This window comes from Abramis brama (assembly GCF_963993115.1).
Source record: "Abramis brama genome assembly, chromosome: 5".
Lineage (NCBI taxonomy): Eukaryota > Metazoa > Chordata > Actinopteri > Cypriniformes > Leuciscidae > Abramis > Abramis brama.
The window spans coordinates 35928035-35955474 of record NC_139967.1 but is presented as its reverse complement, the minus strand read 5'-3'; the positions used below and the strand labels follow the sequence as shown (position 1 = coordinate 35955474).

At 37.9% G+C, this 27440-nt stretch overlaps 1 protein-coding gene across 4 annotated transcripts in view; it reads left to right on the top strand.

Annotated features, from left to right (window-relative positions):
- abr (ABR activator of RhoGEF and GTPase) overlaps nucleotides 1-27440 on the top strand; it is a 296797-nt gene that overhangs the window by 253879 nt on the left and 15478 nt on the right. Inside the window, exon 1 of one of the 4 annotated variants that reach the window (XM_084113288.1) lies at nucleotides 18467-19054. The exons of the other annotated variants lie outside the window; for them this stretch is intronic. Coding sequence (XP_083969414.1) covers nucleotides 18899-19054 — 156 coding nt within the window. The 5' untranslated portion in view covers nucleotides 18467-18898. Of the gene's footprint in view, nucleotides 1-18466; nucleotides 19055-27440 lie in introns of those variants that run through there. 4 annotated transcript variants of the gene reach the window in all.

Here is a 27440-nt window from a genome sequence, read left to right as displayed (position 1 = left end):
ATGTATCCGGATTAATGTAGATGTAGTCTTAGTCCATTCAAAAATATATATTTATCAGTCATTCTATTGTAGTGCTGTGCTTAGCATCCATATATTGCTAAAAATTGTTTGATGGACCCAAAACCAGCCAACTATACAGGTTTTTCCTGTATTTTACAGATATTTTTTTATTTTTTATTATTATTATTATTATTTTTTATATTATTTTTTTTTACAGATTTTCAGATCATTCTTGCATTCTAACTGTGTGACCTCAATGTTATGGACATATCTCATTTCTGTGGAACCCCATGACACAATCGAGGTCATCTCGGCACACATTCCATTCACACTGCTTATCTTATTAGACTTATTTTGAATGTCGATGTACTCAGCTTGAAATTGAAGCTAAACTTGATCATCTCTACAGATGTTTTATTGTAAAGTGAGAAGTAATTGTTCGTATTACTTATGGCTGTAAAAAATAATTTATAGTTCCCTGTATTTTACTTCAGAACCCTTGAAACCCTGTTTTCGAGTGGTACTGTATATAAGAGTGGTTTTCAACAAGGGGGCAGGGGCCCATTAACGGGCCCCAGCAAACTTTCAACGGGGCCGCAGGATGACTTAAAATAATTTAAATTATTGAATTATGAAATTATTAATATTAAAACAATCTAGCTCTAATTTAAAGGGGACATATCTGATAGAAAATCTGACTTTTTTCGTTTAAGTGCTGTCATCGGGTCCCCGGTGCATCTACCAACCCAGAAAATGTGAAAAGTTGACAACCCAGTAACTGTTTTAGTAAGCCTTTCTCTGCAAGCATGTCAAAGAATAAGCCGATCAGATTTCGCTCCCCTTCTGATGTAAGAAGGGGATCTTATTATAATATCACCTCCCCTTAATTTGCACGTTTCCACCCAAGGCGCCGCCATTTGGTTTTTGCAAGCGACAACAGTGTAACCAGTTCTAACTCAATGGCAAAAGTTTGAGCAAAGAATGCAAACTGTTCTGTCGTTGGCTGAACTGACGAGCATAGAACACTATTTGACCAAAACATGTCACAGATGTCTAATAAAGACCTCAGGGAACTGTGTCAACTTGTGTAAAAGTTAAACATGACGGTACATGCAAGTGGATGAGATGAATCAATGTAACTCCACTACAACTGCATAAATGTATCCACTAACCATTCAGAACGGTCCAGGTGCGTCTAAAAGTTGCAACCTCTTCCTGAGTCTCTCTGTAAAGCTGCATGTGTGATGATTTTGATGATGTGTGAGATTCCTGTTTTGTTACTTCCGAGTATCTGAAGCTCGTGTAAAGAATCGTCCGTCTTCTGAACGGGGAAAACGAGCAGCAGCTCATTTGCATTTAAAGGGACACACAAAAAGGGGCATGTTTTTGCTCACAATAGGGGAACATTTGACAAGCTATAATAAATGATCTGGGGGGTATTTTGAGCTGAAATTTCACAGACACATTCTGGGGACACCATAGATTTATATTACATCTTGTGAAAAGGGGCATAATATGTTACCTTTAAATTAAAATGTGAACCACTGGTATATAGTCTACACACACTGTCATTCAAATTCCCATTGCCAACCCAACAAAGACAGGAGTTATTTCTGATCCTGTGGCTACTTTTCCAGGTTAGCTGGGCTTGATTTTAGCATGACCTCTTTCAGGAGTTAACTGCTTTAGTAAGCCTGATCCTGACTGGGTTAGACTGAACTTATTTTCTTTCCTTCTGAATTAATACACTAAAATTGCTCCAAAAACCTTAGATACTGATGCCCTTGTCAGCTATCTAGAACAAACAATAGCATCATGGCTGTGAGTTTTGCACAGTTAAACACTAAAATGTAAAAATCTAGTTTCTTCTGCAACTCTTCTAGTGTTTGTATTGTCAGCATCCTTTGTGTTAAGTTGGATGCCCTGCATTATTATTGCAGCTCTTTCTTTAAATGAAGATTGTAGGGATTATATAGATAATATTATGTTTTCACATCTTTGAAAACATCCTTATTTTTTTCTCAGTATTGAAAAATTTGAAAAGCCTTCCTACTTCTAGGATTTTTACTATTTGAAAATCCTACTTGATCACACTTCCTCTAATTTTAATGCATGTGCCTTTAACATTTTTCAGGCCAAGGACCCTATTGTGGTAGAGAAACACAACAGGGAAAATGTAATGTTTGAATGTGCATTTTAATCCTGATCCTTGCGTATATGTATATTATATTTTAGGCCATTAATCTAATCATCATTATTGATGCACACAGTCGAAAATGTTTTAATTAATTTATTTTAATTATGTATTTATTTATTTAATTTTTCTTAATGTTTTAACTTTTTGTTAACCTCATTTTGTACTTTAATTTCTACACAAAAATTTGTTTAAAGGCAAACAATAATTGGCAGACCCTTTGTTGAAGACTCACTAATGCAGTAACACTCAAAGTTTCCAGATATAATTGTACTGAGCAATTATAATTGTCTTAGCTGTCTATGGTTTTTTCGGATTTCGCTTTTTGCGGTGATGTCTTATATAGACATCATGCTGCATTCAAGTGCATTAGTGCTGCTGCACAACAACTAAAGAAGATATCTGTAGGTGTATATGTGTATGTGTGTTCTAGCTCTCCTGTATAAAGACATGAAACTTGAGCTGAAAAGTGGAGCATGTGCTGTAGTATTTAAACGAAGTGCTGCTTAACAGAGATTGAAAGTAAGTGGCTGGTAATCACACATATTCACAAGGAGGTATTGTTGCCCACTGCACACCCACTGTGTAGACACAGAAGCACAGTATATTTTTCATACTTTAGTCTTCTCTTTTCCCGTCCCTTTTTTCTTTATTTCTCTCTGCACATCAGTTTGTTTCAGACAGAGCATATGTCAGCCTCCGTACAAACCCCAACCCACAGTTTCATATATAGATATCACCTGCAGACATCCCGTTTCAACATTCATGTCTGTTATTATTAAAGTGCGGGACAGATCGGGTCTTTCTAAATCACCGTTGTCTGTGTCTTTCTCATGAGGGTGAAGGTGGAATTACTCTGTCTGTCTAAATGTTGCATCTCATGATGCGTGAGTGGCATCATTAAACTAATCTGCACATTGTTCTGCACATTATTATCTATGTACTTTACCTCAAATAGCACTAGCCGCCGTGATTGAAATCTCTCCTCAGTGTAATCATTCAACACCATGAAGTGTGTTTATATGAGAGAGATAGATAAACACGCAGAATGTGTATAACAATGTTATATGTGTGCTGTGTGCCTGAGGATGGTTCTCTCTCCTCAGCACTTCTGTAATGATGTTAGTGCCATGTGCGGCTCCGTGGAGAAGCTCATTATGTGAATGTATGGCTTGGGTTTTCAGGCTTCATATTGATTGTGTTTAGATGAGCTTTCACATGCTAATGGTTGTGTTTGCTCACTGTGATCACAGATAATGCTTGCTCTCTGTCTGTATCCCTCTGTCTGCTGCTCTGCTTCAAATTCTAGTGAGCTGCCATCTTAGACCAGAGGTCGCATTTACTGAATATTTTACGTCATTGAGTTTTTTAGCAGTGACAGAAAAATCTGAAAGCCATCCGTTGTTTTGACAGATAACACTTCGTGATCTATTGTAACTTGTAACTATAATTCCCACCCCTGTCCAGTTGGTGGCGAGTGCACACCAGTGTGACAGCAGAGCATGGGTTCAACTTCTTGGACAAAATTAAACCTGCCACGAGATTTGAGTTCATGCAGATACAGAGCATCAATTGAGTTTAGTTTAGTTCTTTTTTTACGGTTTGCTCATATTATAATCGGAATTGTATTTTGTAATATATTGCATATGTTTGTTTAATAATAAACTGTTAGGTTAGGTCTAGGGGTAGGGTGTAGGCTTTATTGTCCCAATAATGCATCATCCATTTATTAATTTTAATAAATATCGCTAAGAAAATACTCTACTTTCACAAGGAAGTAATTTTGTCATTTATGGTGACCCAGCGGATATTTGTGATTCATTTTAAAGCTAGATGGCAGGAGAGTTCAAGCTAACTTAACAGAGCAATTCAAGTTGTTTTGTTTTGTTTTGTTTTGTTTGTGATATATATATATATATATATATTATCTTATTTTAAAAATAAGGGGACCTCACTAGATTTTGGTACAGAGCCTTTAATTCTCTGCTTCTCTTTCTCTCAGTGGCAGGCAGTTCATGTGCCTGTTCTTTGGAGTGAGACTGAATTATTAATTTCTGAAAAACCTCTGAACTCTGTTTACTGTCTCCATCTGTCTTGAAATAGGTCAGCGCACACACACACACGCACCTGTCACATTAACGTCCACTCTTACACACACTCGAGTCACCTCACAGTCAATGTAAAGCATGTCAGAACCAGCACACATACCCTGAGACCATCTGAGAGGTGCCCGACATGACATGATGTGACATGAACCCCTGCTGTGTACAGTGATCTGTATAGTAGAGTTCAACTGATCCGAGATCAGCTGTAAGCTCACATCTCCTCGTATACTTACTGTACCAAACGCATGCTCATGGGTTCTTTATTTCTGTTCATACCTCCATCCCTTTGGCAAGAGGTTTACCTCTTCCTGCCTCATCTTGAGGGTTATTGGATTTACTCTGAGAGAAAGAGAATGTGAGAGTTTTCTCCTTTCATTACTCTAGACATAGGGAAGGATGGGAGAAGATGCCCCCTGAAGAACAATGTGGATTTACTTTTAAACTGTAACATATTTAGATAGGTTTAGCATATGGTGAATGAAGATGCATCAGCCAGTGTGTTACTATAGGAAATTATAGAAACATTTGCCACTTTAGTTGTTATAGCACAAAATGTCACATATAAAAAAAGGGGTAAGACGGCGCCCTTCCTGGGGTAAGAAGCCCACACCCCACCCCCTGGATAAACTTGCCCAGAGGGTCATCTTCCCCCGACCTACCTTATGTATCAAAGTGAGTTAGACACACTGACTGGGTGAGAGTCTGTCAATGGGGGTCTACGAGGCTTGGTACTGTTAAACTAGATTGTTAATTGAAAATGCTAAAATAAAATACAAATATTAGATGAAAAACTTGAAATCTTGCCTTGGCAACCAACTGAAATTAAATACGTTAAAATTACTTAAAGGGATAGTTCACTTTGAAATTAAATTTTGGTATGTTTTAGCTTACCTCAAGGGCATCCAAGATGTAGGTGTCTTTGTTTCCGCAGTAGTTTCAATTTTGATATTTTTAGGTCAAACCGTTCTTGTCTGTCAGTCATATAATGCAGGTCTATGGTCACTATCTCAAAGAGCATGCACAGAGAAGTCCAAATTAAACATGATTTAATGACTCGTAAATGTAAGTACACATTGATGGCCTAAGACACGAAACGAGCGGTTTGTGTGAGAAAACGAACAGTATTTATATCGTTTTTACCTCTTGTACACAGCCACGTCCAAGTGATCTGAGGGCGCGGGCGCTTCGGTCTGCGCAAGCGGCGGAAAGCACCGGAAATGATCTCTCGCGCATGTACATCCCTTTAAACTAAAACTGAATAAATTAAATCTAAAAAGAACAAAACAATAAAAATTATAAAATTAAAAACTAAAACTTAGTTATTTTTATATTTAAAAACTAAATTCAAATAGCTAAAAGCTAATTCATATATGAAAAAATACTTCAATAATATAATAATAAAATAGCTGGTGATTAATGCATGATTGAATAGATATTGAACAACCCATGGAAATCTCACATGACACACACATTTTTTTTTTCAGACCAAGGCCTGTGACGGGGCGCTATTTGTATCTGAAAATAAGCATCTTTCAGATCTACTGAAATAAACCAGTCCCTCGGGCGAATTTGTGCGAGGATTTGTCTGGTCGTGAGCATTTTGAACGGCCTCTTCATCAGGGCTGCATTCAAACGCCTGAGATCTAGGATGGGTCTGAGACTGCCATCCTTTTTGGGTACTAGGAAGTACCGGCTGTAGAAGCCCGACTCGCTCTGTGCCAGAGGGACAGTTTCTATGGCTCCTTTTTTCAGCAGTTTCGCTATCTCTATCTCGGCGCGAAGTAGGTGGGCTACTTCGCCTTTCACCGTAGTTTCGACCCTGGCTCAGGGTCTGCAAGCGAACTGCAGCGAATAGCCTCGCTTTACAATGTTCAACACCCATTCTGACACGTCCGGGATCCTTTCCCATGTTTCTGCACGTGTGGCCAGGGGTAGAATGGTATCTGGGCTCTGGTCGCTGTGTGTCAGGGACCCAGAAACACGATCGGGTTGATACATTGTGCTTACAGCGCTTAAGTGGGGCGGCGCGCTGAGAATAGTGGCCGGCTGATTCACACATAACACTCTTGTCACAGGGACCGGGGAGTGTTTCATTGAAGGGAGCCCTATATGTGTATGTGACACAGGGCGTGCAGCGTTTATTAGTAAGCATGAGCGCTGAGAAGCGGGCACACTTCTTACACTTAGAACACAATTGGTGTTCGGCGGGAGCCCTGAGTGAGTGTGTATCACTGAACGGGCAGTGTTTATGAGTAGGGGTGAGCACTGGGAAGTGGGCACATTTCCTACGTTTGAAACACATACGGCCTGAGCCGATTTTATTGATGTGGGCCCTGTATGAGTGAGTGTCACTGAACGGGCCGTGCTTATGTGTAGGGGTGAGCACTGGGAAGTGGGCACAGTTCCTACATTTATAACACTTTCGGCGTGAGCCGGACCAACAGACATAATGCTCTTTCTGAGACCCGTAGGAGACTCAGGCGCATCTAGGAAGGTGGCTCTGTCAGTGTCTTTCATGTCGGACAGAGTGAGCCACAAGTGTCTCTCGTTGACGGTGAGAGACGCCATGCTTCTTCCAATGGCCTGTGCAGTGCACTTGGTGGCTCGTAGAGCTAAGTCCGTGGCGCTTCTAAGATCCGTAAAGTTCTGAGGATCCGGGCCCGCCTCATCCATAGAGCGGAGAAGGTTGGCTTGATAAACTTGAAGCACGGCCATGGAATGAAGTGCTGAAGCGGCCTGACCGACGGCGGCATAAGCGCAACCAATGAGGGCCGAAGTAGTCCGGCAGGCTTTGGAAGGCAAAGCGGGTGGCGGGCAGAAGTGCGTGGCTACCGCTTCCTTGACGGGAGGAATGGACTGGTAGCCCTTGTCTTTCGCGCCGTCGACAGTCGAGAGCGTCGAAGAGACAGATGCACGCAGCCTCGCTGAAAATGGCACCTTCCAACACTTAGACAGCTCCTCGTGCAGCTCGGGCAGGAAAGGAGCGAGTCTCGAGTGAGATGTCGGGCGGCGTCCGGAGAGGAAACAGCTGTCAAGCCTGTTGGGCATGGGCTCTTCGGGCAGCGACCAATCGAGGCCGAGGTCCTCCGCGGCCTTGGTAAGGAGGCAGAGAAGCTCAGAGTCGATGCTGGCCACTGGACTCTTGCAGCGAAGGGGCGGGGTCCGGAATGGAGCCCATTCTGGCGGCCTCATTGGTGCTTCCGTCACGAGCAGCCTCTCGATAGGTTGCTGCAGTTGCCGCAGAGTGACCAATAGGCGCGCAAGCTGCCTCGCCTAGGTCTGCTCTGTGCAGCAAATGCGTTTTAAATTAATACAAAATTAGGATAATTTTTTGGCTTCAGTATTCTCAAGAAAAGGGATTTTCCCGTAGCGTAAGCTAGCTTACGCAACACGAGAGTACTCTCGTAAAAGAATCATAATAACAGTACATTAGGCCCTTTTTTTACAGACTTTTTTAGAGTGCATGAATTTCCTCTAAATACCTTACCTTTTTTATTATTTTTTTATGTTATAAAACAATTTTTATATGCTATTGTATGATATGAGTGTGGATTTTGTCTCTGCTATTAATATTACACATATTCATCATATTGTCAGTGCTGTTATGTGAACAAAAGATCTTATATTTATACATTTGTACATTTTAATTCATGCTAAAATATCTCCTAAAATATGCCTCATTTTCTTAATTAAAAAAAATATAATTTCTTTTTTTCTGTTTTTATTATTTATTCTTTGTATTATTTTTTTAATTATTCTTTTTTATTTATTATTTCATTTGATTTTGCGCTTAAGTATGACCCAGATATTTCTTTATGAGAAGAAATCACAGAGAATCCCCATTAGGATTCTTAATCATTGCTGTGGAATATCAGATGATACAATATCATCCACATGACGTTCAAATGAGATAAAACTGGGACAATCTGTCGAGTTCAGCGAAAACACACTCTCACACACACACAAGACACTACAGTGACATTTCAAAGAATGTGAAAACTGCTTTTGTGTGTCTTCAGATGTGGAGAGTGTACATTTTGTGTTGTTGTTATTAAGGTCATTGTTAGTCTCTAAAATGATTGCTGCATATCTGATGGTGTTTGCATCAGAGCTGTTATTAAATAAAAATTTTCCACTTGCAGCACGTCAGAGTACGGCTGTTCTGAAAATGTATTTGGATAAAATGGTTATAGTAGCGCAAACAGTTACCGTGGCAACCTGGCATCATCTAGAGATCTGTCATGGTGCTCTTAATACTTTTTCTGCCCCTCAGGTGCTGCGCACACACACACACACATATATGCAGAAAGAGTTAATGAATGATAACTGTGGGGCTGCTTTTGTTCTTAAATGGGACATCGGATGCCCCTTTTACAAGATGTAAAATAAGTCTCCAGAGTGTGTATGTGAAGTTTTAGCTCAAAACACACAGATAATATTTTATAGCATGTTAAAATTGCCACTTTTTGGGGGGTGAGCAAAAACACTCTGGGCCCTATTTTAACGATCTGAAACGCAAGTGTCAAGCGCAAAGCGCAAGTGACTTTGTTGGGCGGGTCTTGGGCACTGTTGCTATTTTCCCGGCGGGATAAATGACTCTTGCGCCAGGCGCAAATCTAAAATGGGTTGGTCTGAAGTAGCTTCATTATTCATAGGTGTGGTTTGGGCGTAACGTGAAATAAACCAATCAGAGCGTCATCTCACATTCCCTTTAAGAGCAGACGCGCTTTTTCCATTGCTATTGTAACGGCGGATTTGCCAGGCGCGCGCCAGGAACGGTTCACAGCCAAGGAGAGCAACGCTCTCGTCACGGCCGTAAAAGAGAGAAGTTACATTGAAATGGAGAAACCCACCCAAATTAACTTCGGTTAAACAGGCGTATGATAATTTGGATAAACAGGCGTATGATAATACATAAAGATGTGTAAGCTAGATGTATGCTTTTATAATAAATTGTCTATCTATCTATCTATCTATCTATCTATCTATCTATCTATCTATCTATCGTAATAATGTATGATTTGCAAAAATGAAAACGGCTGCTTCTGTGTAGATGAGAGAATCAAAGTGTATGCGCGTTGTGCACACGCTACATTGATTATGGCCAAGCATGCGCCCTTAAAATAGCATGATCTCTGATCTCTTGTCAGGTGTTCTCTAAACTCATCAGGCATTATAGAAGAAGACTCAGAGCAGTTATCTTGGCAAAAGGAGATTGCAAAAAGGTATTTAATAAAAGGGTATGAATAATTGTTGTGGCCAACGTGTTTTGGCGAAAAACATTTATTTTATAATGTGATTTCCCCCCCCACTTTCAATTCTTTTACTTAAATGAAAGGTTAGGAATTTTGCCAATTTTTTGAATGAAAGATCAAAAGGATAAATGATGCAGATTTATTTTTTACAGCCATTTTTGATCATATTTACCAGGGGTATGATTAATTCTGAGTACGACTGTATATAACAGGTATAGTTTAGTTTAATTACAGTTATAAACTATGTTGTCATCTTTCTTTAATCCACTATTAGTACAAGCCTGTTGTAGCGGACCCCGTCCGAATGATGGCCAAAACTTTACTGATGAGTTTTATGAAGTTTATTGTACTTCACACAAAAGATAAATAAACTGGTAAACTTTATATCCATAAAACAACTCTGATAAACTGTAATAAACTGCGTGCTCTCCCTTTCATTACTGCTGTAACCAGTATCGCTCCAGAAACTTTAAGCTGGATCACGAACAGTTGGTACTGATCCATCCTTGAGTACCAACTTTTTAGCAAAACCTGTTTTGTATTGTCACTTTGCATTGACCCTCATTCATAAAGCAGTCTGGTGTAAAAGTATTTGCGTAGACATAAACTTAAATAAAACTAATCACAAATAAAACGTCTTCTGCGCCTCTGATGTCGGGAGTATATGAAGACTGTTATGCTCACTCTTACATCAAACAACAAAACACCTGAGTTGCTTACGAGACATTCTTGTCACTGCTCCAGCCTGGAGAAAATGGTGGACAGTGTACAACTCACTCAGGGCGGCGTCTATGCTAATCTATGGGGTCTATGCGGCAGAATCCGTCAGCAGTCGTGGGTGGTCTTATTCAAATAGCTAGCTACCTACAGTACGTAGAAACCGGCTGCAAATTGAAACAGCTTGCTAGATGACACAGTTTCAGACTCAACAGCCCACAACAAACTGGCTACGTGTTTTCTTTCCAGCTTTCCTGAGCTGGCAGACAAATCAGATACCTAACTAAATGCAAAAAAAAGCTTTTTTAAAAAGTGAAAATTTCATCCGATGTCCCCTTTAAAAACCATCATTAGAGTTTGTTTGATGTAGAACGAGCTCTGCACTCCGCACATGAAAACAGGGTCTGCTAATGCACTTAGAGCCCCCCTCATTCCCTCAGGACACACCTCACAAACCCAACCCTCAGCTCCTCACATGAAAGGCCGGAACCCCTATCCTGCTCTCTGTCCTTGGTTCCTCCTCCCCCTCTCCATCCATTCCGCATCTTTGTGATTCAGACACAGTGTTTCTGTGCAGTAGCAGATCCATGTCCCAATGACTTTTGTGTTGCATCTGATGGAAAATACACTTAACTATGATACAGTGATGATTATTATATGATGATATTTTTGTATTTGATGTATACCAAAGTAATGAGTAATCGCTGTATTAATTTATGGTATTTTGCTTAGAATGCTTTAGGCTATTTTAAAGGATACAATGGTATTACCTTTATTGTAGTGCCCCAAATGGTAATTCTTATTTTCTGTGTGACGATTAGCTTATACAGCATCCAGTACATCCTCACACACCTCACACCCCTTAACCAGCCCCATCCTCATCTTTCCACATCACCACCATTATTATTTTTTTATTTATTTATTATACCTTTATTTAACCAGGGAAGAAAATCACATTGAGATAGATATCTCATTTACAAGTGAGCCCTGGCCAAGGTAGCAGCACACAGTAAACATAATAAAAACAGACAAAGTAAAATTAAGTACATAAAACAATAGTCACAACACACACATACACTAACACACTCACACACACACACTCACAACCACACACATACACACTCACACACACAACAATAAAACAAAATTAAAAGTTAAGAACAGGTGCAGACCGTTTGTTTGGTTGAGATATAACTTAAACTCATTGATTGAAATAAATACAGTAAGTTTCAATGATCTTTGAATCTCATTCCAAGCAGTTGGTGCACTATAAATAAAAGCAGTTTTTCCAAACTCTGTCTCCATTAAGGGAACATTTAAAAGAATATATCTACTTGAACGCAGATTATACCCTTGACTATTGACAGTTAATAGACTAATCATATACAGAGGAAGCTGGCCAACTATGGCCTTGTACACAAGTATAAGCCAATGCTTGTACCTTCTTAAGTGAAGTGAAGGCCAACCAACCGTTTCATACAGTGCACAGTGATGAGTATAATAATTTGTACGAGTTATAAATCTTAGAGCAGAGTGATAAACAGAGTCTAATGATTGTAAAAGAGCCTTAGTGGTATTTCTGTAAAAAACATCTCCATAATCTAAGACAGGTAAGAAGGTAGCTTCCACCAACATTCTCTTGGCTGACTGTGAAAAACAGGCACTATCCGAAAATAAAACCCCAGCTGTAACCCTAACTTAGATAGCAATTGTTTAACATGTAACTTGAATGATAAGTCCTCCTCCAACATAAAGCCTAGGTATCTGTAGAAGGAGACCAATTCTATAGCTTTACCCTGCAGAGTGTAAAGAGATGGTGGAGAAGATTCACACTTATGTTTCCTAGAAAAGACCATGCATTTTGTTTTCTTATCATTCAGAACTAGTTTTAAAGAGAGGAGGTTGCGCTTAACTATTACAAATGCTTCCTGCAACTTTGAAATGCAACAAATTACACACATCTGTGCAGTTCTACCTGTCATGTTTTCTGCTGTCTTTGTTTATTCTTATTCCAGTGGCATACGGATGGCACCTAACCAAAATATTCATATCATCCCACAAAAATAATAGCACAAAAGCCTGCTTAATAAAAAGTATTTTATTGTTAAACATGGAAAACACATGATAATATATGTGAATGTTTCAGGAATATTTGCAATGTTACGTTGTTTTAAAGGGTGAAGACTTAAATATACTACTATTTAAATTTTAAGTCAAATGTTCCTTGAGCTCCAAATCAGCATATTAGAATGGTTTGTGAAGGATCATGTAGCACTGAAGACTGAAAAATTAAAATGTACATTTACAGGAATAAATTACATTTTTAAAACGCATTAAACAAGAAAGCAGGCATTTTAAATTGTAATAATGTTGTATTTCACAATATTACTGATTTTACAGTCTTTTTGATCAAATAAGTGTAGCCTTGGTGAGCATTTCTTTGTAAGAGACATGTTTAAGCATCTTTAAAAAAAAAGAAACACCATTTTAAATATAATGTCAACTGTTGATGTCTTGTAATTGCTACTACAGTATGTCTAGTAATTGCTATACAGTATGTTTTTGGATGCATGTAAAGCACCATTGTATACAACCATTATTATCTCGTAGAGTTGTTCTGTGATTATGAAAACAGTAAGTCAAGTCACCTTCATTTATATAGCGCTTTTAACAATATGAATTGTTTCAAAGCAGCTTTACAGTGATAATAGGAAATTACAGTAACAGAGATTGTTTTGGCTTTACAGCAGCTCTAGAATAAAGTTATTGTCCAGCTAAAGATAGTATTGATTGATTGATTGATGGATTGATTGATTGATTGATGGATTGATTGATTGATTGATAAGTAAAATAAGTATATTTGGGATTACTGTGAAGTGGCATCTGAAAATGGACGAATGTGGTTTAGACATAAGCATATGGTTACCAGGCCACCCTTTTTGTGTCTTTATGTGTGTGGCTCTGGTCAGAATGCCTCATGCAGATGTCGTCATTGAGTCCATGAATAACTAGTGAGACAATGTTGTTGACTGAGGTTATGATTGTACCTCTGGTTTAAGTTTATTCGTTGTCACTTATAATAGTTTAGGTCATGAGACACTGACGTCATTGTGAGCTTTGCTTTATCCACTGCTGAACATCCACCTGTGGTTATCTCAGCGACAACCTTCATCCATCCATTCTCCAAGCCACTTGTCCTATATAGAGTTGTGGGATGCTGAAGCCAATCACCCTCAACCAGTGTAATGGAAAACCACATAGAGCAGTACGTCATCACAATCATGAAAAGAAAAGAAAGAAAAATGGCTGTGAGATGAAAACCGTTCCCCTCCCTCATGCATTGTTGTTGTAAGCTTCCAGTCTCTGACAGAGAAGAAAGAGCAAAGCAAGAAAATAGAGTGTCTTCCCTCATCTAAATTCCCTATTTCAGCCTTTAGCTTCACCTGTTTAATGAGCATCACTGTCACTTGTTTCTGAAAAGATGAAAGAGAGAACCCTTCTGAAGCACTTACCACCCCCTTTATATGCTAAAGTCGACTCAGTTTATTTATTTATTTATTTTGCTCTACTTTCCTAGAGAAGAACAAGGGCATCCTGCACCTATTTTTGTTTTTTGGAGGGTTCACCAGTTTCAGCCCTGGCTCACTATAGGTAAGATAAGACATGAAATATATATATATATATATATATTAGCACGTTAGTATTTTCTCCCCCTCCAAAAAATTAAGCCAGTTATTTATAGTACACTTTTATAGTGTGTCAGTAGGAAATATCAGTTTACATTTCCAAACATTTCTTTTACCATTAATTAAAATGATTCAGTGAGATTTTTGTATGCACAAGTCTAACAACAGCCGGTATGCTCCACATGGAGATCTGATCTCACCATCATCGAGTCTGTCTGTAATTAGGAGTCTGTCTGTAATTTGCAGGTAGGTTTCTTCAAGCATAATGTTGTTGCTGCAGTTCTTCTAGATTTAGTCTGTCTCAGTTTTTTCTGTTTCTTCATGTAATCCCAGATGAACATGATGATGATGATGAGATCAGATCTCTTTGAGGAGCATACCGGACTTAGGGTGTATTCACACCTGACTTGTTTGGTTTGATTGAATCGAACTCAAGTTCGTTTCCCTCCTTGGTGCGGATTTTTTTGGCAGGTGTGAATACAGCAATCGCACTCGGGTGTGGACCAAACAACCGTACTGAGACCCGGCTGAAGAGGTGGTCTCGGTCCGGTTCCAAACAAACTCTGGTACGGTTCGTTTAATGTGTGAACATGAACCGACCTTGAACCGACACCTTTTTTAACAGGACGTCGAAGTCACTTCAGGGGTTTGGGAAAAGCACTTAAAAGTCCAGGCAGAAAGCGATGCATAAGGCTGTAGTGTAACGACACCCAGTTCCAGGAATGCACTAATATTTTGTTAGTAGTACCATTTTGCAACAATTATTAGTTAACACTAAGTTGTTAACACTTCGGAAAAAATTATAATTCGTTGTTACACTACATCCTTATGCATCGCTTTCTGCCAGGACTTTTACATGCTTTTCCCAATCCCCATATGTGACATCGACATCCGGGTTAGCAGTAGCATGAGCCACCAGGCAAGTGTTATTTAAATAAACTCCTGATGTACTTACAAAATTTCCAATGCCTCGTTTTATGAGTACAGAACCTATTTGTACTACTCTATAAGTTTGGTACCATTCTGGGCATTATTAGTGGGGTAATTTACGAGATATATCCTTGGATCCGTTAGCGCCTGCACTAAGCCATCCGGCTGATTTCTCTAAATAAGCTCTAACTTTAATAATGTTCAACCAAGGGAAAAAGGCTTCTGGGGGGTGTTTGGCTCGAGGTCATGGTGCAAAGGACCCTAGGTTGATTTTACTCCGAACCATCCCTGTAAGGCTGTATTCATCTGATCAAAAAAGTAATATTGTGAAATATTATAACAATTTAAAATAATGTTTTTCTATTTTAATATTTTTTTTAAATGTAATTTATTCCTGTAATGGCAAAGCTGAAGTTTAAGTAGCCATTAAACTAGTCTTTAATGATGCTTCAAAAATCATCCTAATATGTTAATTTGGTGACCAAGGAAAGTTGCTTAATATTTTTTATTTTTGCAGGATTCAGCATTTTTGTGAAGTAGCAATCTTTTGTAACATAAATCTGTCACTTTTGATCACTTTAATAGGTCCCTGCTGTATTATTTTCCCTATTTTTTATTTCTATGGAAAAGAGCAGTTTGATAATTAGTCAAAATTCAAAATTGACAATAGGTAGATGATGGCAAAATGTTCAGTTTACAGCAAAAGATGGGTAAGCTGTGACTCAAATGGACCGGACAAATTTGTCATTTCAGGTTACCATGCAAATAATTATTTTTATAATACTTTTATTTTTTTATTTTTTTAAGTTTCTTTCAAAATCACTTGGCTCTAAGGGGGCATGATGCTTCTGGAGAAGAGATGTACCATAGAGGAAACATTTCTGCTCTTCAAGGTGCACTCTAAAAACTTTTACTGTGATTTACAGATTTTTTATTTTATATTTAAAAATATTGAGTAAATTTTAAAACAATGAAATCTGTTACATATACCGTATGAACTGAGTAAAAATGTAAGTCAAAAAAATTAAGTATATCTGAGTAACTGCATTTTCTACCATAAAAAAAAAACGGAGTAGAAATAATTAGGGGAAAATTTAAAAAAACAATAATTTTTGTAATTTTCATGTATTTTTTTTTTAAAACTTTTAATTTTCGCTAAACCTTCGTGAAATTGTACTTGCATGCCACAAACCTCTGGAGACAGAGAGAAAGAGAGGTGGAAAGCTCAAGCTGCCGAGAACAGCCAATGCATCTTAATTGGTAATTATATCACTGACGTCGCAGCCGTTTCAATCCTCTGGTCTCCTTTCGGCCCATTAAATATTCTTCCAAGAATCCCTGAGGCCAAAGCCGTGCCCTCAGATTGGAGGCTATTTAGTAGGCTGTACATTGGTCTTTATCTGAAGTCAGACATACAAATTCTAATGAAATTTCTAAGTGTTACCTGTTTTTTGTCAGGTCCATGGCTGATTAACACACCTCTGACATATTGAGTTGTGGTGCTCAAATGGGAAATTCAAGTTTGAATTTGGTGTGTGTCATTTCCCTTTCCCTGTCTTTTTTGTTGCTGCGCTGCTCTCAATAAAATGTGGTAAATGCCAAACCTAAAAATATAAGATATTCAATATCCAAGGACACACAGATGTTTACTGCTCACTATCTGCCTTTAATTCACTCTTTTGTCTTGTGTTAGATTAGATAATACTAAAATGTAAGGCTTTAGCATGAACACATTTCTGTATGCTCATGTCATGATCCATGGATGGAGGAAAGGTGGTATGAGGACAAATGGAAAGAAAGAGAAGAAAAATTACCTGGTAGACACCAATGTGTGTATACTTTCTGTGCTAAACAGTTTCTACACTGATTTAATTCAAATTAGCCAAAATCTAAAAATACATGGAACTTTTTTGTGTTTGTCAATTTTTGTGTTTGAATTGTGCCACCGGGTTTTGTGGATGCTGATTCCATGGGGGCCTGAAAAGTATGTTCAGATGACTTCTGGGTAACTGGATGTGCTTAGGTGCATGGGGTGCAGCACTAGTACCACTTTTTTTCTTTAAGTACACCCTTTTGATCTTTGCGTACACCAGGCACAGTTCCTGCAGTGCCTGTGAGGTTTTCACAAAGAACTAGTAAGAACTTTTTTCCGGTCTTATGCAAGATTTGGATGGAGGAAAGTTGGTATGAGGACAAATGGAAAGAAAGAGAAGAAAAATTACCTGGTAGACACCAATGTGTGCAGCTCCAGAGACTAAGCACGAGGACAGAAGATGTAGAACAATCCCACACCTGCTTACATAACCAACATATATACTGTGCACCAACACCCACAAGACGCAGCCGCCCCAGGCTCCCAATGACACACACTGCTTAGATTACAGAAGCAGAGAATGTGCTCTGTAAGAATAGTGTCAGATTATGAAATATGTTTGTCTTCACTGACACACAAACTTCAAGAGTATTTTTGTCTTTAACTTTGTGTTTATGAATTAGAGAATATGGTGGTTCAGATCAGGTCTCAGATGACAGTCACTGACAGGGTTTTTGGGCAAGTTTGAGGAAACCTGTCCAGGTCATATTTCATGCCAAAGTCAAAACAGAAATCTGAGAATAAATATTTGCATTATTTTTTTTTTTGCATTATTTACACTATTTTATGACTAGACAAGTAAGTATGTTTTCCATCAAATTATGTGTAGTTTTTATTTTAAAAAATTTCAATCTTATTCTCTTTTTTTTTTTTCTCAGTGATGATTCTCATTACTGTAAATAAAGTATTACAGTAAAAAAATATTTAATACAATGATTTTTTATTAAATCAACACTTTAAATACTGTATAAAAGTTACAATTATGTAGAAATATGAATATAAAATAAATAATTCGATTTTTATTTATTTTCTACCATTCAAAAATTTGGGGTTGGTAAGATTATTTCAATTGTTTTTGAAAGAAGTTTCTTATGCTCACCAAGGCTTATCAAAAACACAGTAAAAACAGTAATATTGTGAAATATTATTTCAATTTAAAATAACTGTTTTCTATTTTACTACTGTGATGGCAAAAGCTGAATTTTCAGCAGCCATTACTACTCATGATCCTTTAGATATCATTCTAATATGATATTTGGTGCTCAAGAAACATTTCTTATTATTGTCAGTGTTGAAAACAGTTGTTCTGCTTGATAATTCTGTGAAAACCATACATTTAAAGTGCATTTACTCGAAATAAAATATTTTGTATATTTATCTGATCTGATTGTGGGAGATGTGCTTATTTGTTATAAAAAATAATTCTACAAATAGGCTTTTTCTTTATGCAAAAAATAATTTCTTTAAATAAAAGTTCTTTCTTTTGATTTGGGATAAAATGTTCTGATGATACTGGGGTAACTCAGCACACAAAGAATGTAACTCCTTTATGGCTCTGGCTTCCTCTCCCTCCATCGTGCATCTGGAGACTTAAAAACTGCTTTGTGATAGAATCAGCTCACCCACTCCCTCTCTCCCTCCCTCCCTCCCTCTCTCCTTTTCTCCTCCCACTCTTTCTTCCTCTCACTCTCTGTTTTCTGGGGATCAGATGTTGAGGAGAGCGCAGCAGGAGAGAGATGCCGGAGAGCGTTACTTTTAACATACACTGAAGGATCTATAGTTCAAATATTAAGCTTGAGAAAAGGCAAAAACATGGCAATGTTTACTTTCCTCCAGAAATGAGCCCTTTATTTCACAGGGTTCATTTTTCTGCTGATTTTTTTAAATCATTTTGTTAATCACTCTGTCCTCAGAGGGCACTTAACACAAGAAGTGAAAATTGTGATCTCCAAGTAAAGGCACAGGGAAAAAAGCGTTTTATTTTATTGTTTATTTTTTTAGAAAAGTGTTTTTTATCCTTTTGCTGTGAAGAATTTGGGAAGAGTTTGATTTTACCTTGGGAATCATTGTACTGGTGTTCCGGGGGTCAGCGCCCCCTCTCTTTCTCTGTGCGTGGCTGCGAGAGGAACAAAGTCAGGATGACAGAGATCGTGGTTACGGACTGTAATCTGAACTCAGTGTGTGAGCGCGTGGAGCAGCACTGCTGTGTGGACGATCCTTCAGCCATCAAAAAACACACCAACAGCGGCGCCAAACTGTGGGGCCGTGTGCGCAGTAAACTGCTCCGGCAAAAGGTCACTCGCTTTTTCATTCTTTCTCCGACTGTTACATCCTCTCTCTGCAGCTTCTGGTCTCATTCTTTTCATCAGTTTTCTGTCTGTTTCCTGGCCTTTAACTCACTGAAAGTCACTGAATGCAATCTGCACTTTTTCATGCTGTCTGTCTCAATGCAGAAAGTTGATCCTATAAATAGCTGGTCTATTATTATTATTATTATATATATATATATATATATATATATATATATATATGATATAGATGTATAGAATAGTAAGTGTTAGTATTAATGGGTCAAATGTTGGAGAAAAGCTCGGGTTGAGTTGGGCAGGTCTTTCCACCAGCTTGGAACAGTCAAGGTAAAGGTCTGTGAAAGTGATTGTGAATATGTGTCTTTGAAAATGAAAATTCTGGTAATTTACATTTATTAATTTTGAGTATTTAGTCATTTATTTGTGATAAACACTTGAAGTGGGCTATTAAAAAAAAGTGTTATTTATATGTTGAATTGAAAAACATAGAAAGCAAGATGTCTAAGGTAGACCATTTTTTTTGTGTGTTCATTTTTATGTCCTGTTGCCCTTCAGGCTCTTTTATTGTATATGACAGTGTAAACCTCTCAATAACCCTTTTATTTAATGGCTTAATTTATGTCACATAGACCTGTCCGTTGAATTACGATTGCAAGCAGTATCAATAATGTCAAAAATGCAGTCAAATGTTCCGGTTTGTATGCTGTTTAAACGAGTGCCCCCCCCTCCCACAAAAACAACAACAACACACATCACCCCCAACCTAAAACATCTTCCTGTGTGCCCCTGTCATCATCGGACCTGTATTAAATTTCAGAAGATTAATTAAACATTAAATATACATGTTTTGGTTCACGTGTGTGTGTGTGTGTGTGTGTGTGTGTGTGTGTTTGTTTGTTTTTCTGGCTGCAGTTAGAGGTTAATTATCACTTTAACTTGCTGTCCTAAGAGCCCCTGGCAGGTATCACCCACCCACTGATGAAGATCAATTAATCACACCTTTACTCTCACACTCACCATTGTATAATCTTTTATTAATAATTACAACACCAGCTATTCTCACGCATTTGCAAAGGCTCTTATAGCTGATATCCAGAGCATGATTTATAAATTAATCTATGAATCTTTATTCACTGATGCAGAATCAAAATCCTTATCCTTAGAATCAAATGTCTTATTTCTTTTATTTTTTTTCAGACAATGGGAGGTTTTGATGAACACTTATTATAGGTGTACCGTAGTGATTCAGGATAAGACAAAAACACAATGTACTCGCTTATTATATAAATTTAATACATTTTGAAAAAAAAAAAAGTTACGGACTGCAGCTCTTTAACTGTCCCTTTTGATTAGTTTAATGCATCCTTGCTGAGTAAGTACTGATTTATTTAAATAAATAAAAAAACATTAATAAATCTTACCGACCTGCTTTAGAGGGAAGGAATGTGTGTCGTTTTGATTATAACTACAGTATTATAACATTGATGGGATTGCACTGGAGAATGGCACATGATCCAATTAATTCTAGCTCAGCATTCACTGTTGCTGAATGATCGTCCTGCTGTGATGAGATCAGTGCCTTCAGACTCTGCATGGAACATGTGGGAGTAGGTGTGCAGTGTGTGTGTGTGTGTGTGTGTGTGTGCGTGTGCGTGTGTGTGTGAGAGAGAAATTTAGGTGTCTTCACATGGGGTATCTGCCCTGCCAGCACTTTGAGCAGTCATTTATGTGCATAGTTGTTCTGGCTGTAAAAACAAAGCTTTTTAGCCTCTGCTGTACGTATGTCTGTCTTCTGCCCAGTCGGGGTTAATCCTCTTCCTGATCCACTGACCCAGGACTGACCATAGAGACAGACAGATTACAGACAAAGACCCCTTGGCTATGATCCTGTAGCTGTAACACATAATTTTCACTCTACACTCTTAAAAATAAAGGTTCTTTATTGGCATATATGGTTCCATGAAGAACTGTTAACATCCATGTAACCTTTCCTTTACACAAAAGGTTCTACAGATTAAAATGTTTTTAAGACTAAGAAAAAATGGTTCTTCTATGGTATCGCTGCAAAAAAAAAATTGTAGCCTTCATTTTTAAGAGTGTAGGATAGAGAATCGCTTTTGGTAGTAATACACAACAAAGCAGGACACTTGTCTTTCCATGTGCTGAGCCCATGCTCTTTTGAAGTTCTCTACCTCTTTTCTTTTTTTTCCCTCCTGTCTGTCTTTCTCTGACTTCCTCTTCTTCTGTTGTTTCAACATCATTCTGTATTGTTTTGTTCTAGTTGCATATTATATAAAGGAATTCTGCCTGTAAATCACATACATGTACTGTAGGCACCCCCTGCCTTTGTGTTCCCACAGGTACTGACACATAAAGACTGTGTGTCAAAGGTAGACAAAGACATTTACTCATATATACTCATAATCAGACACAGGTGTAATAGATACACACATAATTGCCACTTACTGCCAATTACATTTATAAACAAACCTCATTTTGCAGCGCTTGGAAACACACTTGTGAACTCTCTCACAGATGGCCAGTCTCATTGACTGAATATTGAATGAGTCTTTGTGGCCAAGAGAGTGTGCGTGTTTATCTGTGTGTGTGTTTCTTTGATATGGTCATGAAGAATCCTAGTGTTGTCTCATGACCTTCTCATAATGTCTGACCTCCCAAAATGTGCTTTTATTAGATTAACATAAACCTTATCAGAACACGCTGCCACTTTAACCCCTCAGACCAGAAACAGGCTGTGTCTGAAAGCACCCCCTATACCCTTATATAAGTGCACTATTTTGGGACAGCCATTTGTAGAGGTGTCCAAACCACAGTGGACATTATTGAGTGTGCTCTTTCAATCCTATAATGCTCTACAATAATGAGTGTACAACATATACTTTCAACTGCACTGAATGAATTCCCACGTCTCGTCAGATGACGTCCGCAGAACTTCTGACGCACTCACTGTCTGAATTCATTCACTATTTTTTATTCACTACTTACAGTATGCAATGAAGTAATGTAGGGAATGGTGCATTTAAAGGGTGTATGGAGTGATTTCAGATAAAGCCATACTCAATACAGCAAAGGTTCTGAACTGAATGGATTGCAGGTTTGTGGGTCTGTTTGGGGCAGCATGGGTAAAAAAGTGGTAAATGCTAATAATGAAATGAAAATAACAGTATAATCATACATAGTTAGGACAATAATATAAATATGAAATATCACCTTGCTCATGAATATTTGGTTGTCAATATGAAAGGTGACATGCTCTTCCGTATTTTGGTGCAAATTCATCTGTCACTAGTCAAATTATGTAGATGATTGACTGAAAAGAACTTTTGTATTACTGTTCATATTTTTGCTACTGTGTTGGGTCACCACTCGAGGTCCAATGTAAAATCTTAGTCCTGAAGCAAAACCGGGTCGAGTATCACTGCTCTTTATGCAAGCACAGATGTGAATACTTTGCTAACCTAATGCTTGTCTGATTCATTTGTACAGTATTTTATGAGCACTTTTTTTCCTTACTGTGACATTAAAGGGATAGTCCACACAGAATTAAACATTCAGTCATTTACTGTATGACTTTCTTTGTTCTGCAAAACAAAAACAAAAAAGTGTGGGTCCAAACAACATTGGACCCCATTGACTTTCATTGACTTCTTTTATATTCCACAGAAGAAAGTCTATACAGTTTTGGGACAAATTGGGGGTGAGTAAATTATGCCAGAATTTTTGTTTTGGGGTGAACTCTCCCTTTAACAAACCTCAGTACTCAAGGAGTGTGTGCTATTGTACTGAATTTGCTAAATTGTTGCCACATGAAAGAGAAAACTGACTGTAGAAGAACAGAGTTTACACTAATGCTTGTTATAGTGGCCCTTGTGGCAGTTGTTCCTCTTTTGAAAAGAAAGAAAGAACAGAAGGAGGAAGGGTCTGTGTGAAATAGATGTATTATGCACGAGAAGAAGAATATGTCCCCAGAGATGAACCCATCCTCTGTAACTTCTCTCCAGCCTATACGGCCTCACAAATGGTGCTCCAGGTCTTAACATGCTAATGACTGAAGCACTGATGAACCTTGCTCCTCTTTAAATGCCAGCTATATGCTAATGGATGCTTTTATCACTCACATAAATCTTCTGCTGCCAATGTGAGGGCACCAGAAACCTTTGAGGGGCTACTGAACCCCCACAAGGCCATGCTTATTGGGCTAATGAAGTGGAGGAGGGTGATAGTGGTGTCTGAGACTGGACACAACAAATGTTGACCTGCTTGTATTTCTTTTTATAATAAAGTGCTTTGGCAGTACTGTGGTTCAGTGATGAGCATGGTACTTTGATAAATATCATGGCACTGGATGATTCGGTAACACTTTATTTTATTGTCCTTGTTACATTGTTTTTACATGTGCTTTCTATAGTAATAAGTAGACTTAAGTAATTAATGCATAATTACAAGCCTAAACCCTAACCTTATATTAAGTACATGTTGTTAATTAACACCTTACATTAAAGTTCTTATATTCCTATGCAGTGGCATTTACACTGGTACATCATGGTACATCAAAAAATGTCCACTGTAGCATGTTAAAAATACATAGTAATGCTGGTAGAACACTTTATTTTATAGTTCTGTTCCCCATGTACATACTATGTATTTATTATAGTAATTACAATAACTGGGTAATAACTAGGTACTAACCCTGAACCTTAGGTAAGTACCCTGGAAGTGCACGTACTGTAAAATAAAGAGTGACCGTGATACTTTTTGGAATTCTTTGACATGGGTATAATTGAAACCATCTTTCATGTTTTGTCTTATGATTTGTGCATTTTACAGAATGGGTCCATGAGGAGTTGTTAAAATTATTCATGGTTCTCTTTTAGCAGATGTTTAGCTTGATTTATGATGCTGTCCTCTTGTAGTTTAACTGGTTTGCATTTATTAGCAACAGAGACATTAGCATCTAATGGTAACTGCCGTAATAAACGTCTGTTTAAAATATATCTTATGCTCCATAACTATCAGGGTATTTACAATAGTTGGGTTTCTCGACTCCTGGGGTTGTTGTTTTTAGTTACTTTAGTTCTATTTTTAGTAGTCACACAAACACAAACTATTTAATCATGTTTTTTGGACTTCTACAATCGTGTTCTTTGAAGAACCTTCCCATATAAAAACGTACTCTAACAGTACCATGGCAATACATGGTACTTTGATTTTCATGAACCATGGTACTTAAATGGTACTCCAAGGTACTTACAATAATACTTCAATAATATTTAAACTTCCAATATTTTTTTTTTACAGTTACCATATATGATAATCATTCAATACCATGGTATATATCAAAGTTCTATAGTGATCTGATACTGTCACTGTACCATGGTACTACCACAGTACATTTTTAAGTATGGTCAAGTGTTGTGTTTACCTTATATGGAAGAGCTTTAAATATGCATAAAATGTGTATGATGATTGTGAAAGATGTGAGGATGTCATTGATGACCATTGTTTATGAGTCAGCAGATTATTGGCATTTCCTGTGTGATTAAGTTACGTTTACTGAAAGAGGCCCAGCAGGCCAAGTCTGTGACATCAGCCCAGTGAATCAGAACACTAAAGCAAACATCAGCCTGACCTCCACGCCAAACTCTGAATACCACAGTAATTACAGATTTTTCCCACACCACACACTGAACAAACACACACTCCCCTGCAAATGCCAAGATGTTTCCAAAGTGAGAGTTGTAACTACTGGTCTCATGCTACAGAGAGATGCGTGTAGGGTAACTTTGGGTGTCTGGCTTGAGCATGTCATTGATATTGATGAATAGGATGGTCAGGACATTATGAAACAGCGTGATATTTTACTAAGAGCTTGTTGAACAAAGCTATTTGTGGTTTATTTTAGCATATTTGCTCATTTAGATTCACAATTTAATTTACAATTTAGGTTATATATTTATTTAGCATTGAAAGGATGCCTGCCTGCCTATATTTCATATTTCAACATGTTTCCGTCTACACATTTTAGTCCGGCACACAGAAGAATGATGAAGCTTGATGCTTTGTTTTGAGGTGATGGGGGCATTTATTGGTTAGCGTGGTTCACATGGACGATTAGCATGTTAAAGGCTGTGCAGATCGTGGGTGTGGTCACATTAAAGATAATAAGCAGACCCTTTAGAAACTGTACCTCTCGTTGGTTTCATACGGATTATATAAACAGAGAATATTTGTTTTCGATATGACTTCGTTATAAAAGTGGCAAGTATTCTCTGAGTTTAAGTTAATTTTTGAAACGCGTTTCACAGAGACTGAGATGGCAGAAAGCGCACCCTGTTTGTTTGCTTTATTTTACAAAAGCACAAAGTTTTGTTGCTATTGTGAGTGTACACAAATAAAAGTAGACACTTAACAACAGTTTCGAATTATGTATAACATATATCTGTATGACAAAAATTGACATACAGTATTTTGAGTCTCTTTCGCACTAAGAAAAAAAAGCGAGGTGGTCACGTCGGCGTGACAGCCGACCCCAGGGTGTTAACGCTGGTCCTAAAGCTCTTGCCTGATCATAACCCTTCTTTTTCCAGTGATACTCCTCTGACCTTTTTTTTATGTTGTAATGTCTCTTCTAGCTCACGGTCTAGCTCACTTTCTCTCCTTCCCCATCATGAGTGTAGATACGCCCCCTACTGCTTCAAGTGTGTTGTGGTGCTCGGCCGATCCACTTTGAACAGCGTTTCTCAGAATTGCTTACTGCACCTTTAAATGTATTTTAATGTATATGTCTTGATAGTGTTGTCTGCACTCTTACTGAAACTACAGTACTATGACAAAATAAATAGTTTTATTAGTTGTGAGCGGCAAGCTGTCTCATCGTTTTATTTTATTGTCCGAACATACAGAATGAATTTGCGTGAAGTCAGGTACATGAACAACCTGACTCAGTATGGATATATACTGTGTGAATATGAATATATATATATCTCCTATGCTCACCAAGGCTTCAATTCTTTGATAAATACATACAGTAAAAACAGTAATATTGTGATATTTAGTTTTAATATTTGTGACTCTGGACCACAAAACCACATTTACATTCTGGACATTTTCTGATTTCATTTCATGCATCATCTGAAAGCTGAATGAATAAGCTTTCCATTGATGTTTGGTTTGTTAGGATATGACAATATTTGGCCGAGATACAACTATTTGAAAATCTGGAATCTGAGGATGCCAAAAAATCAAAACATTGAGAAAATCGCCTTTAAAGTTGTACATTTATGTTCGCGATTATGCTGCATTCACTCACAAAAATAAATGTTTTATATGTTTATGGTAGGAAATTTATGGAACATGATCTTTACTTAATATCCTAATGATTTTTGGCATAAAAGAAAAATCAATAATTTTGACCCACACAATGTATTGTTGGCTATTGCCACAAATATACCAGTGTGACTTGTGACTTTTGCATTTGTAATTTATTCCTTTGATGGCAAAGCTGGATTTTCAGCAGCCATTACTGTCACATGATCTTTCAGAAATCATTCTTAAATGCTGATTTGGTGTAAAAAAAAAAATTGCTCTGTGCAGTTCATTGTTAGGAATAGAAATAGGGAATGGAAGAGAAGAAAGGGATGGTGACAGGGTTTTAAACTACTTAAGGTGAATTAAATATTTGATTTTCAAGAGTTGTGTTATTGCAACTGAGAAGGTAGACTGAGTGTGTTTCTGCAGATATTACCTAAACTAGCTGGTTGATGTATTTAAAGAATTCTCTTTCTATTCTAGAGAGAGCAGCATAATTGGCCAGTGAGGTCAGTAGTTTGCTAAACCATGTGCAGTCTGTCAGTCAGCCGCTCTTCTCAAAGCTAAAACCAGTGTGTGTGTGTGGCTCTACAGTGAGGAATAGTATATATACACGTATGTAATCAGAGGAGTAGTGAGGCTTTATAGCAATCTTAACAAGGCCTTGTGTGTGCAGCATGAACCTGCTGTATTTGTAACAAATGAACTGATATCATGATCTTCCTCCCTTTGTTCTCTGTAAGGATCCTCCGTGCAGAGTCTCTTTGAGTGTAGAGAGAGCAGAAAGGAGCCGCTCAGAGAACACTGTGTTCCTGCTCTGTACAGCAGCAGGCTGGCAGTACAGAGGGACAAGGGGTGGGCAGGGGGGGGGGGGGACACGCTGAATGAGAGCGAACGAGAGGAAAGAAGAACAGAATGGGGATCTGTATCTCCAAAGTTCAGTCTATGCGCTCTATACTAGTTGTTATAATGTTGTTTTTATATTTATTTTTTGGTAATACTATGGTTGCTGGATATTTACTACGGTAATATCATGTTTATT